Source organism: Dama dama, chromosome 2 (assembly GCF_033118175.1).
Source record: "Dama dama isolate Ldn47 chromosome 2, ASM3311817v1, whole genome shotgun sequence".
Taxonomy (NCBI): domain Eukaryota; kingdom Metazoa; phylum Chordata; class Mammalia; order Artiodactyla; family Cervidae; genus Dama; species Dama dama.
In genome coordinates, this window is record NC_083682.1 from 7,175,585 (window position 1) to 7,188,772 (window position 13,188).

A 13,188-nucleotide genomic window follows, 5' to 3' on the forward strand; every position below is an offset into this window, starting at 1 on the left:
AAGTAGGGAAAAGACGAGTGGAGCTGGGACTCGCATGCACACTCAGAACCAAAAAAAGAACAAACCACACAAGAGGAACAGCTGTTTTTCTACAGGGTTTTTCTCAGGAGGGGTTTTTAGTGTTGCAGCTGCTGCAAACTGCGCAGGGCTTCAGCACACGCCCGGATAAGGCTACACAGCTGGATGCTAGTCTCCAGGGAGGTGCTAGAGCCCAGCTCAGCTGAGGCCCAGGTCAGCTTCTGCAGGAGAGCCTCCTGTGTGCAGGCCACCACATCTGCATTTGGAAGCACAGCAGGAGGGGGTGGCCCCTGGACTGCCTTAAGCCCTGCTGCAGCTCCCTCACAGTGTTCCGGACGGGGTACTGGGGGCTGAGGGGCAGGCCGAGAGCTCAAGGGGGGCTCCGAGGCAGAGGCGAGCTGGTGCTCCCGAGCTTGGGAGAGGGCAGCCTGGGCATTCAGAGCTAAAAAAGGAGAAAGTCAGTGGAATGATCAGGATATACCTGGCCCCACCTCAGCGCTGAGACACTTCCCTACCCTTTACTGTTCTGCTCTCTGTACTTGAGACGTATTCCCTGCCCCAGTATAAGGGAACACATCCGTTTTTTTTTTTTTTTTCTTATCAGAGGTATTTACGCCCTTGCTTAAAGAGCATAAGGCCTTCTCTCATCAGAACTATGCCTAATAAGCTCAGGCTCTGGTGTCTGGCACACAGTAGGTGCTTAGTGCTCTTACTGAATGAATGGTCCTTTCTAGGAGAAAGGAGAAGGCAACTCACCCTTGCCCCACCCACAAATACCACTGTCACCTCCCAAGTACTGTTCCTGAGCCTCTATCACCACAGTTCTTAATCAAGCACCCTCGACCCCTCACCCGGGTTATCTTTATCCACGTCTGAGTCGAGCTCCTGACAAGCCACGCAGTAGATTTTCCGCTGTTTGTCTTGGAGGAGGATCGTCTAGGGGCCAGAAAGCACAGGGAGCAGGGGTGAGACGGGCGATGGGGTTCAGAGGGAAGAGATGGGGAAAGGGCCGTGTGGCCTGGTCCACGGCCCCGGCCTGGATCCCACGTCCCGAGTATCTCCTCACCCCGCAGTCAGCGCAGGTCTCGCCCAGCATGCGGTAACCACGCAGCAGGTAGTCGCCCATGAGCCGGGAGATGCGATCCTGTCGCTCCCGCCGCGCTTGCAGCACCTTCGTCTCCGCTTCGGTCGGGGGCTCCCAAGAGAAGTCGTCGACTTCTGGGGGAAGAGAGGCACAAGGGGCCGGAAGGTCTTGCTGAAGCAAGGTGCTGCCCGAACCGCGAAGCCACAGGCCCCCGCAATCCATGTCCTCACCAGCGCCGTTTAGGGCCATGTTGCCGTTGTCGCCGCTAGACTCACCGGAAGTGACGCACAAGCAGCGCGCCTTCCGCTTGCCCCGCCCGTCCTTGTCGGGCCGAGAGTGAGGGCGGAAATGACGCTCTCTCTGCTCCTCCGACGTCGCGATGCCCAGAGTGGGGCGTGTCTGCCGCAGTCTGGACCCTATCCCACTGGCACGTCTAGGTGGGAGTCTGTGGACAAAAACTTTTCGACTGGCTAGGCGTCAGGAGGGGCGTCTCCGTGATAATGCCGCTCAGGTCTCAGGACCCGGAAGTGACAGCGCAGGGTCGCTCTTACCGCCGCAGTTGGAGGGGATCGCTTGGCTTGAGAAATCTCCCTGGTGTTTCCCTTTCCGCACTGGCAGGATCCGGGACAGGCGGGGCAGTTGGCATCATCACAACACCACTCTTGATAATAACAAACGGCCCCTTCCGCGTGCGTGGAGCCTCCTCGGGCCTCAGTCGTTCGCCATTCAACTGGTAAAGCAGGCCAGGAAATGAAAGTTCTCCCCGTCAGTTGTTCAGTCGCCAAGTCGTGTCCGACTCTTTAGGACCCCAGGGACTGCAGCACGCTAGGCTTCCCTGTCCTTCACTATCTCCCAGAGTTTGTTGAAACTCATGTCCATTGAGTCAGTGATGCCGTCCAACCATCTCATGCTCTGTTGCCCGCTTCTCCTTTTGCCTTCAATCTTTTCCCGGCGTCAGGGTCTTTTCCAGTGAGTCGACTTTTCGCATCAGGTGGACAAAGTATTGGAGCTTCAGCATCAGTTCTTCCAATGAATATTCAGGGTTGATTTTAGGATTAACTGGTTTGATCTCCTTGCTGTCCAAAGGATCACAGTTCAAAAGCATCAATTCTTCCGGGCTTAGCCTTTTTTATGGTCCAACTCTAATATCCCTACGTGACTATGGGAAAACCATAGCTTTGACTATACGGACCTTTGTCTGCAAAGTCTATACTTTTCAGCTTATTTCAAGACCCCTCCCCTTCATGTTTGGTGTTCCAGTGTGCCCACCCCACTACCCCCTCCATCCTCATCCAAAGGCCTGGGACCTAAGTCAGCACCTAAGCAGGTTTTTTATTTTGTTGAAGTTGGCATGCTCAAAAAGCCAGCTGATGGAGGCGAGGGTCGGGTGGTGTGGTGGTGGCAATCGCTGGACTGGGCATGTGCTGTTTCGGTCCCAGCCGCATGCTGGAGAGTGGGGATGAGGGGTTTGTTATGCATGCCTGTGACCCTCATGGGGGTTCCCAGGTGGTGAAGTGGTAAAGAATCTTCAGGCAACACGAGGAGAGTGGATTCGATGCCTGCTGCTGCTGCTGCTAAGTCACTTCAGTCGTGTCCGACTCTGTGCGACCCCATAGACGGCAGCCCACCAGGCTCCCCTGTCCCTGGGATTCTCCAGGCAAGAACACTGGAGTGGGTTGCCATCTCCTTCTCCAATGCATGAAAGTGAAAAGTGAAAGTGAAGTCGCTCAGTCATGTCCGACTCTTAGCAACCCCATGGACTGTATAGCCTACCAGGCCCCTCTGTCCATGGGAGTTTCCAGGCAAGAGTACTGGAGTGGGGTGCCATTGCCTTCTCCGGGCATTGATCCCTAAGTGGGGTAAATCTCTTAAAGGAGTAAATGACAATCCACTCCAGGATTCTTACCTGAAAAATCTCACAGACAGAAGAGCCTGGTAAACTACAGCCTGTGGGGTCACAGTCAGTCAGACATGACAGAGCACATACATGACCGTTATGCTCTTCTTGAGTGGGTTGCTGTTAAAATCACTCGGGCTTCCTAAACATTGGCCCCAGTGGGGTTTTTTGTTTGTTTTCTCCCTCTTTTTTTTACCCCATACACATTCTCTCCCTTGGTAGGTTTGGAGAAGCCAGGTGGAGCAGGCAGCAGTCCCCCCGACGTGCAGCCTGCAGCGCCTCAAAGGCTGTATTCCGGGGAAGTGGAGGCACTAGGACCTAGACCCCCACAGTGGCTTCAGCAGTCTGTCTCTGACTGGCAGAACATGCTTCCACAGCTTTACCTGCAGCTAGAGTGCCCTCCTTGTGGCCCCATCTTCCTCCTACATAGACTCCCTGGACCTTCCATTTTTGGACACTTGCTGCCTCCTGCTTCCTTGGACAGCCCTGGGCCCCGAGTCGCTCTGTACAGCTACCAGCAGGCTCTTGGGCATCAGTGTATCTGACTCAGGGCCCAACACCAGGTTGGTTCTGCCAAACTGACTAGAAGGGCTCTTGGACTCTAGCCTATATGCACAGTCCCTCCAGGTCCTTACTATCTTCAGCTCCCAGCTCCTCCTCACCCCCAGATTCCTCAATGCATCCTTCTGTGTCATCATAATGACCAATAGCCACTTAACAGCTTATCCTACCTGGCCTCAACTAAGACCCTTACATTCGTCCTCCCATTTACTCCCTTTCATTTATTTCTCATGACGACTCCTCTCTCCTGGGTGGGGTTGGGGAGTGGAAAGGTAACATCTCACAGAAATTCAGTACAGTTATGGACAAAAAAAAATAGATGAATCACTAGAACTTTGCTGGCTCACTTGGGAGATGAGGGGTAGGGCAAGTGATACTTGTTAAGATAGAATGGCAACAGCTGGGCCATCTTACAGCTTAGCTCTTTCTACAGTCTACCATGCCAATCTTAAATCCATTCCGAGATGACAATAAAAGGTCTGAGTTCCTCCATCCCCACCCCACACCCCGCAGTGGGTCCTGGCCGCTATAAGGGAGCTTTGTCCCTCTTAGGGGAATTTCCTTGAGACAGACAAACTCCCATAGGAAACTACAGATGAGGCAGTGATTACTGCTTGGGCTCATATTAAGTTTATAGTACTGCTACAGGTGACACAAAGAAATCTAGATAAATTCTTGTGATCAGCTCCAGCTAGAAAACTCTCCTAAGTCCTTCTATTATAACAAGGCAGAAATAACATGTTATTATGACAGTGGGACGAAATACCGCCTATTAAGGCAGTCTCCTTTAAAAGAAAAATCACAGCTGTCAAGCCCAAGTCCTGACATCTATAGAGCACTCTTGCCAACAACAGCAGAAGTCATATTCTTAAGTATACTTGGAACATTCTCCAGGATAGACTGTAGGTTAGACCATAAAACAAGTCTCAATACACTTATTTTAAAAATTTATTTGCTTATTCAGCTGAATTAGGTCTTAGTTGTGGCCCTCAGACTCTCCAGTTGTGGGGTGGCTTAGTTGCTCTCAGCATGTGGGACCTTAGTCCCACGACCAGGGATCAAACCTGAGTCCTCTGCACTGTAAGGCAGACTCTCACCCAGTGGACCACCAGGGAAGTCCCTGAATACACTAAAAAGGTTAAAAATCATACAAACTCTGTTCTCAGACCACACTGGAATGAAATTAGCAATCCATAACAGAAGGTAATTTGGGAAATTCACAAATATGTGGACATTAACACCCTCTTGAATAACTAATGGGTCATAGAAGAAATCACATGGGAAGTGAGAAACTACTTTGAGATTAATGAAAACACAGCATACCAAAACTTGTGAGATGGAGCCACAGCAGTGCTTAAAGGTAAATTTACAGTTGTATGTTACTTTTTTCCTTCTTTTTTTCTTTTGGCTGCACTGTGGAGCTCATATGATCTTAGTTCTCCGACCCAGGATTGAACGTCAAACCCGAGGCTTCAGCAATGAGAGCAGCAAGTCCTAACCACTGGACCACCAGGGAAATCCCTGTATATTCTTATATTTAAAGAAAAAAAGTCTCAAATCAGTAATGTAACCTACAACCTTAAAAAACTAGAAAAAGTAGAGCAAACTAAATCCAAAGAAAACAGAAGGAAAGCTAGAATAAAGATTAGAGAAAATCAACTCACCTACAATTTAGTTCTTTAGAACAGGAGTTCCTGACTCCCTGTCCATGGATTGGTACCAGTCCCTGGCCTGTTAGAAACCGGGCTGCATGGCCAAAGGTGAGCAGCAGGCGAGCCAGTGAAGCTTCATCTGTACTTACAGTGACTCCCCATCGCTCCCATTATTGCCTGAGCTCCGACTCCTGAGAGATCACTGGCAGTATGACATTCTCAGAGGAGCGCGATCTAGGATCTAGGATCTAGGCTGCTCACTCCTTATGAGAATCTAGTGCCTGATGATCTGAAGTGGAGCTGAAGTTGTGATGCTAGCACTAGGGATCAGCTGCAAATACAGATTATCATTAACACAATAAATGTAATGCTCTTAAATCATCCCCAAACCACCTCACCTGCCCCCGGCTGTGGAAAAATTGTCTTCCACAAAACTGGTTTCTGGTGCCAGAAAGGTTGGGGACCACTGCTTTAGAAGATCAACAAAACTGCCAAACCTATAGCGAGAGTGACCAACTCAAGACCAGTTCAGCCAAATGGTGTGAACCTTGCAGCTCCAGCTGGAATGCAGTGTGGCTGTGGTTGCTGAGTCAAGGAGTCCCCAGATGTGAAACAGATAATGTCACAATCCTGCTGCCTGTAGAGGACTTTGGACGGCAGTGTTCTCAGGCAACTGTGGAAACAAGTCATGGCTGATCAAACCATCTAGATCACTTATGCAGATACCCCTGCTGAGGACCCATTCTCTGATGAGACTGAGGGGAATCAAGCTGTGGATTGAGCCCACAATGCCCAAATTGTCTCCACTTCTGCCCAGGCCCATCATCATACCAGATATAGCAGCACGTCCACCATCACAGAGTGGACACAAAGTATAGGACTCTGCCTCTCTGATGCAGAGGCCACCACTTCATGCCAGATTTGTGATTCCAGCCAAAATCTCTTCGTCCTGCGAAGAGGGAGGCTACAGTGTATGTGGCATTGTCCCTGCCCACTCCTGACAGATTGAAGGCACAGGACCTTTGACTCCTTCTTGGGGCTATGGATGGTGTTTCATACTTTTTCAGTTTACAGTGGTACTGTTTCAGATCAATCAGCCAAGTCAGGTCACACCACTGTGGTTCTTGAGACTAATCCGTGTAATGTTCTTGGCTTTCTGGACCAATTGAAGTCTAACAATGGTGTACCCTTCATCTCAAAAGCCACCCAACAATGGGCTGATAGTTTAGGTATCTGGCGGTTCTTCCATTCTCCCTAATCATCCACAAGCATGGAATACTGTTGAGTGTTGAAACAGCTCCTCAGAAATTAGATCAAACAGATTCCTGGAAGACCTCGTGTGCCTTAACTGAGACCCAGTGTGGCCAAAAAATACATTTTAAAAACTAAAAATAAATAAATGAAAGGAGGGGACTGAGGGGATTCTCACTATATTATGGTTCAACCACCTGGACTCTCTAGTTTGACTGATACGGGTCTAGATCATGAGAATCCCTAGAGGGCTTGGTGCACACACTTCTCTCTCTCTTTGAGTCCCCCTGACAGTGGCCCATGTGTGGAGTGGTAGACATAGTGAGTCCCTGTATATTTTATAAAAATGTCCCAGTCCTTCTTGCACCCAATCATTCCAGATGAAAAGTATAGCCAGGAGAGACTGCAAAAAAGGTGACTTTCTAACTAGTGGAATAGAGCACATTGACTTTGTGGCAGTGGAGGGAGAAGAGCAGGCTTGGCACCTGGGGCTGGGGACACCTCAGACCCTGGGAGAAATGCGGGAAAGAAAGACACTAACATTCTTGTCTCTCTAAACCACCTGGAACCTTCTTCACTGAGGATAACATCTTGGTCAAACTCTTTCAAGTGGCTTAAATTTAACTGACTGTTAGGTCTTCCATGCTCCACTAGACAGTTCTGAACTTGACTTGGCTGCCATTCTGCTTAACTTTACCAAGAGACTGGAAAGAGCAGGAGGTAGCCTCAGCTCTTCTTGTTGTTCAGTTGCTAAGTTGTGTCCAACTCTTTGCCACCCCATGGACTGCAGCGTGCCAGGTTTCCCTGTCCTTCACTATCTCCTGGAGTTTGCTCAAACTCATGTCCATCTCATCCTCTGTCTCCCTCGTCTCCTCCTGCCCTCAAGTACTTCCCACATAAAATACCTGTCAGCACCATCACCTCCAGATAAAGTCCCCAGGCCCAATCCTGTAGCCATCACCACTCAGTCATGCCATCGAGTGGATAAATGCCATCTGGCCGGTGGCCTAGACAAACAGGACTAACTGCCCTGAGCCAAGCCTTCCAAAAGAAAAGCCTAGACTCAGTTATTTGAATTGGGCTGGGAGTCTTAAGGCCCACCAACCTGAGGGGATACCCTGTCAGCCTGGGACCCCCTAACTGACATAGGTCCAACTGGGGGCACTGTATTTCTCCCCAGAAGTACCATGTGTGCCCTTGAGACTATATGACTGATGTGCCCCTCTCTAGAAAACAGTGATCTGAAATTTCTCCTTGACTTTAGCCTACTTGCAAATTAACATGTGAGCCTGCCACAGGTTCTTGCTTGCTGACAGAAGACAGAAGACTCCTGGGGGTCAGAGACAAAGGACTGTCTCACTCATGACTGAAAGCATTAATCCAGGTACAGAGGATATATATATATATATATATTACCCCCCCCATACTTATTCAGGCTTCCCTGGTGGCTCAGATAGTAAAGAGTTGGCCTGCAATGCAGGAGACCTGGGCTCAATCCCTGGGTCACTAAGATCCCCTGGAGAAGGAAATGGCAACCCACTTCAGAATTCTTGCCTGGAGAATCCTATGGACAGAGGAGCCTAGTAGGCTACAGTCGATGGGATCATAAAGAGTTAGACATGACTGAGCGACTAACACTCAATACTTATTTATTTGGCTGTGCAAAGTCTTAGTTGTAGCATTCAGGATCTTCAGTCTTCTGCGGGAATCCTAGTTGCAGCATGTGGGATCTAGTTCCCTGACCAGGGATTTAACCTGGGCCCCCTGCCTTGGGAGTGTGGAGTCTTAGCCACTGGACCACCAGCGAAGTCCTCCAGAAGATATATTAATTGCACAGATTCTGGCCTGCAGGGAAGAAGTTCGGAAGAAATCTATCATCCATAGCAACCTTGGTCAGTGAACTGAGAGAGACTGTCCTGAAGGCCTTCTGGGCCGAGGTGGAAAGGGTAATGCAAAGAACTAAGGAGCGAGCCACCTGGCTTTCTGAGGTAGATCTATTGTTTTCTGGGTTTGTTCAGCTTGGAGGCATGGCTGAGGTCAGAAGTGCAAGTTGGCTTTATCTTGCTGCTTGCAGTCCTATTGATAGTAGCTTTAATTAAATGCTGTATGTGACAAATGGAACAGACTTGGTCCTAGCTTCTGTCAATCAGATTTGCCAAGAGAGTGGTGAACTCGTGGGAAAATTCACCAAAAGCCAAGACAGTGTAGAAATGGGGGGTGGATATTATTGTAAGACAATTCTCCAGGGATCCTTTTGAGTTTCTGCACGTTTTGCAAGAGAGGCACTGACTGCCTTTGTCCTGGACTCTCTTCTTAAGGATGTTGTGAACAGCCACGTAAGACTGAGATAGACATTCCCTCTAGAGCAAAGGGCACCCATTAGAAAAGATCTGGGAGGACTTCCCTGGTGGTCGAGTGGTTAAGAACCCACCTTGCAGTGCTGAGGACTCAGACTCAATCCCTGGTCAGGGAACTAAGATCCCACATGCCATGGAGCAGCTAAGGTTACGCCACACAGCTACTGAGCCACAACTAGAGAGTCTATGTGCCCCAATGGAAGATACCACATGATGCAATGAAGATCCTGCATACCGCAACTAAGACCCAACATAACCAAATACATAAAAATACAGAAACAAACAAGAATTGTTTAAAAAAAAAAAGACATAGGTCCTTAAGTTTAGGGCCTGCTCCCATACCACAATCCACTGTGTGCAGGCATCTACCCATGCCACTGGTGCCACCCCACAGGACTTGGGGACCAGAGGACTGATGTCAATATTCTGATGATCGTGCTATTTACTATGCCATGAATAACAAGGTCCTTTGTCTCTGACCCAGGAATCTCTTGTCTTCTGCCAGCATTCACGAATCTGTGGCAGGCTCCCTTGTGTTTGCAGGTAGGGTAGAACCTCAGACCCATCACAGTCCTTGACACGAAGAAATCACATGGGTCTCAGGAGCGCTGGTGGTAAAGCCAATCAGAGCAGTCACGTGGGCAGCCCAGCTGTCCGGGAAGCAGTGGGACCCTTCCCTATCCTCTCGTGGCCGAGCCCGGTATTTGTCCATGCCTGTGGCACAGTGGACATGGCAATAGTTAGGCCTGACCCTGCGTGACAGCACACCCCACCAGGGCACATCCACACACAGCTCAGTTACAAGCCCTCCTTGACTGCCGCATTTGGTGGGTCAGGTTCTCGTGGCAACAGGTGGCCTATGTTTTGTAGCCATGGCTCTGAGCATTGTAACTGGCGTTATTGTATCATCAGGCTAATAGGCATCCAAGAGGCGTCAACTTTTCTTATTGTTTTTCACTGCAATGTGAGTTGGCCTGACATTTCTGGGAAACAAGAAAGGGCTAGATGATACAGTAATAAAACTAATAATACTCGGACTTTCCTGGTGGTCCAGGGATTAAGAATTCACCTGCCAATGCAGGGGACATGGATTTGACCCCTGTTCCAGGAAGATCCAGGGCTTCCCAGTGGCACTAGTGGTAAAGAACCTGCCTGCCAATGCAGGAGAAGTAAGAGACGTGGGATCGATCCCTGGGTTGGGAAGATCCTCTGGAGGAGGGCATGGCAACCCACTCCAGTATTCTTGCCTGGAGAATCCCATGGACAGAGGAGCCTGGCAGGCTACAGTTCAAGGGGTTGCACAGAGTCAGACACGACTGAAGTGACTTAGCACACACCCACACCAGGAAGATCCCACATGCTACGGGGCAACTAAGCTTGTGTATCACAACTACTGAGCCCAAGCTCTAGAGCCTGTGCTCCACAACAAGAGAAACCCCTGCAGTGAGAAGTCCACGCACCTCAAGAAGGAGTAGCTCCAGCTCACTTCAACTAACAAAAATCCAAGTGCAGCAATGAAGACCCAGTGCAGCAAAAAAGAAAGAAATAATAAATAAATAAATATGTAAATATATATATAATTTAATTGAGTTAAGATGAATGAAATAGCCTAATAAAAAATAATAATACTCAACTTTTGGTGTATTTTTTTTTCAAACACAACAGAAACTTTATTTCCACAATCCATGTGAGATTTCTGAACCTGTGCCCATGAGGCAAGACAAGTCCTTTTCTCTCAGGCTTGTTAACTGACATGTAAATAAACACAAATGCAAGTCCAGCTTACACACTGTTGACAAGTAACTCCTAGTCCCTGTTTTAGTATCATCATCACAGGGGATGCTCAAAGGGCAGTCAGTGTCAGCAGCCCCTCAGAGGAACTTTTGGTGTAGTTTATCTTGGGGCCGGGCACTGCACTAAGAGCTTGAATTACCCACTCCTTTAAGTCTCAGGACAGCGCTGTGAGTTGTGTCTTATCATCATCCCCAGAGTGCAGATGGAGAAGCTGAAGCCTAGACTGGTTAAGAGATTTTGCCACAGTCACCCTGCTGGGAGGGGGCAGGGCTGGGCCTCCACCCAGGCCTTGCAAGTCTACGATCAGATTCTCACCAGTGGACTTTTCCTGGGTTCGGAAGGTGGAGACAAGGGGTGGGGCTGAAGATCCTCTGGCTGATCAAGCATGAAGACTGGTTCATTTCGTTTTCCAGTCCCATCTCTCATGCTCTTCATCACCATGGGGACACATCAGAGGGACTCAGGGACAGCCACTTGGAGAGAGATGCTTCAGGGCAGAACTGTCCCCTACAGGCCTCTGAAATTTCCAACCATCACCTTTAGAACCTACCACCCCTAGAGCCGTTTCTTTCTTTAGAGCCTAGAAGCTTCCCAAAGACATTCACAACTCAGAGAGGTGTCACAGAGCCTGACACACAGTCAGCCCTCTTTCAAAGGTCTTCTCCCTGTCCTCCCAGGCAGCCAGCTCCCACTGGCAGCCCATTTTGGACTCCAGTATGTGTACTCAGCTGCTCAGTCGTGTCCAACTCTTTGCAACCCCATGGGCTGCAGCCCAGAGGCTCCTCTGTCCATGGGATTTTCCCAGCAAGCCTATTCTGGACCCCAGGCCCAGATAATAATGAAAAAAGCTAACATAGGGACTTCCCTGGTGGTCCAGTGGTTGAAACTCCACGTTCCCAATACAGGGGGTCCGGGTTGGATTCTTAGTCAGGGAACTAGATCCCATATGCTGCAACTAAGAGTTTTCATGCCAAAAATAAAAAAGATCCCACGTGCCGCAACTAAGACCTAGCGCAGCCAAATTTAAAAAATGAATATCTTTTAAAAAAGATAGAAAGAAAAGAAAAAAGAGGTAACCTATACTGAGGACTTACCCTGTGGCCAGCATCCACCAAGGGTTTCGTGAATGTCAGCTGCTTTACTTCCTTGTCTGAAAATGAGGAAGGAGGCATAGAAAAGATGAAGAATTTTCCCAATGCTCACAGCAGAATCCAGAAACTACCAGAAAACTACCACTGTGTTATGCTACCTCCTGAAACCTAACTTCCGTTACACAGGCTGGGGCCACCCCGTCCAGCCAATGCCCCTAAGGGCACTCTAGGAACTCTAGGGTTGAGTCCTGGCATGTCCGACTCTGTGACTCTGGACTGCAGCCCACCAGGCTGCACTGTCCATGGGATTCTCCAGGGAAGAATACTGGAGTGGGTGGCCATACCCTCCTCCAGGGGATCTTCCCAACCCAGGGTTCAAACCCACATCTCTTGTGTCTCCTGCATTGGCAGGCAGGTTCTTAACCACTATTGCCACCTGGGAAGACCCAGTAACGTAACCTTGGCCAAGTCCCTGCCATCTCTGGGCCTCAAGAACCCCTCTGCACAAAGGTGCCCTTCCCTGATGTTGAGACAGACAGACCATTCCTCGGGCTGCCGTCCCGGGGCTCTTCCTTGCCCGGTTCCAGCAAAGCCCCGTATTGCCCTCAGGGCCCCCGCCCTCCTATTTTTAGACTATCTTTCGGACTCCTCTCCTTCCTCCTCCCAGGAACACCATGTCGGTTTTGGATCAGGCCAGCCTACATTCAATCCCCACATCTTACTCACCAGATGAATCGAGTCTAATTGTTTCATCTTTTACAGCCTCATTGTCTCAGTCCATTCAATCAGTCAACAAACTTCAGTGCCCTCTGAGTGCCAGGTCACGGGCTGAGATCTGGAGGCGAGGTTGTGCTTCCTGGGAGGGCGGTGAGATGGACAATAAGTAATCAAACCCATAGAGAAGAATGCTTCAGGCTGTGACGAGGACCAGCAGGAGATAAACAGGGGATGTGACTCAAAGGGCTGGGGGTAGCTGTTTTAGAGAAATGCCTCCTGGAGGCAGGAACTAGAGACATGAAGTACTAGGCCCACGGGGAGGCACAGAGGACCTTGCAGGCCAGGTGAGCAGAGGGAAGCTGAGGTTTTATAAGCTGAGAAGGAGCATGGTTGGAATTAGTTTTTTGTTTTTTTTTTTCGGTCACACCTTGCATTGTGTAGGATGTTAGTGCCCTGCCCAGGGATTAAACCCGACCTACTGTAGTGGAAGTGCAGAGTCTTCACCAGTGGACTGCCAGGGAAGCCCACTGAAAATCAGGTGGTTTTTTTTTTTGCTGTGCTCTGTCTTCACTGCAGCGAGCGGGCTTCCCACTGCAGTGGCTTCTCTTGTTGTGGAGCAGGGCTTTAACTGCGTGGGCTTTAGTAGTTGTGGCTCCTGGGCTCCAGAGCACAGGCTCAATAACTGTGGCCCACCGGCTTAGCTGCTCAGTGGCACCTGGACTCTTGCCAGGCCACGGATTGAACCTGTGTCCCCTGCATTGGCAGG

General features: G+C 49.6%; 1 protein-coding gene and 1 long non-coding RNA gene across 4 annotated transcripts; both read right to left on the bottom strand.

Moving 5' to 3' along the window:
- Positions 1–69: 69 nt before the first annotated feature.
- ZNRD2 (zinc ribbon domain containing 2) lies at positions 70–1,485 on the bottom strand. 2 transcript variants are annotated; one of them, XM_061163715.1, is made up of 4 exons: positions 1,333–1,485; positions 1,085–1,236; positions 870–954; positions 70–460 (listed from the first exon to the last, which is right to left on the bottom strand). In XM_061163715.1, exons 1-4 carry the CDS (start codon positions 1,349–1,351, stop codon positions 117–119), a joined length of 600 nt encoding a protein of 199 aa, XP_061019698.1. In that variant the 5' UTR covers positions 1,352–1,485; the 3' UTR covers positions 70–116. The 2 variants fall into 2 exon arrangements, with proteins under 2 accessions (XP_061019698.1, XP_061019689.1); XM_061163706.1 differs by having other exon boundaries at positions 1,085–1,367.
- A 7,939-nt stretch (positions 1,486–9,424) lies between these two features.
- On the bottom strand, positions 9,425–12,663 carry LOC133071230 (uncharacterized). 2 transcript variants are annotated; one of them, XR_009696388.1, is made up of 5 exons: positions 12,432–12,663; positions 11,709–11,764; positions 10,930–11,131; positions 10,281–10,311; positions 9,425–9,534 (listed from the first exon to the last, which is right to left on the bottom strand). It is a non-coding gene; the product is annotated as an uncharacterized LOC133071230 (long non-coding RNA). The 2 variants fall into 2 exon arrangements; XR_009696387.1 differs by lacking the exons at positions 9,425–9,534; positions 10,281–10,311 and having other exon boundaries at positions 10,486–11,131.
- Positions 12,664–13,188: the final 525 nt, after the last annotated feature.

Excerpts from the sequence above, each read along its gene's own strand:
- ZNRD2 (XM_061163706.1), bottom strand. The coding sequence starts at position 1,351 with ATGGCCCTAAACGGCGCTGGTGAGGACATGGATTGCGGGGGCCTGTGG. Across the intron at positions 955-1,084 it reads AGACCTGCGCTGACTGCGGG|ACGATCCTCCTCCAAGACAA; the intron begins GTGAGGAGATAC and ends TCTGGCCCCTAG. Across the intron at positions 461-869 it reads CGTGGATAAAGATAACCCGG|CTCTGAATGCCCAGGCTGCC; the intron begins GTGAGGGGTCGA and ends CTCCTTTTTTAG.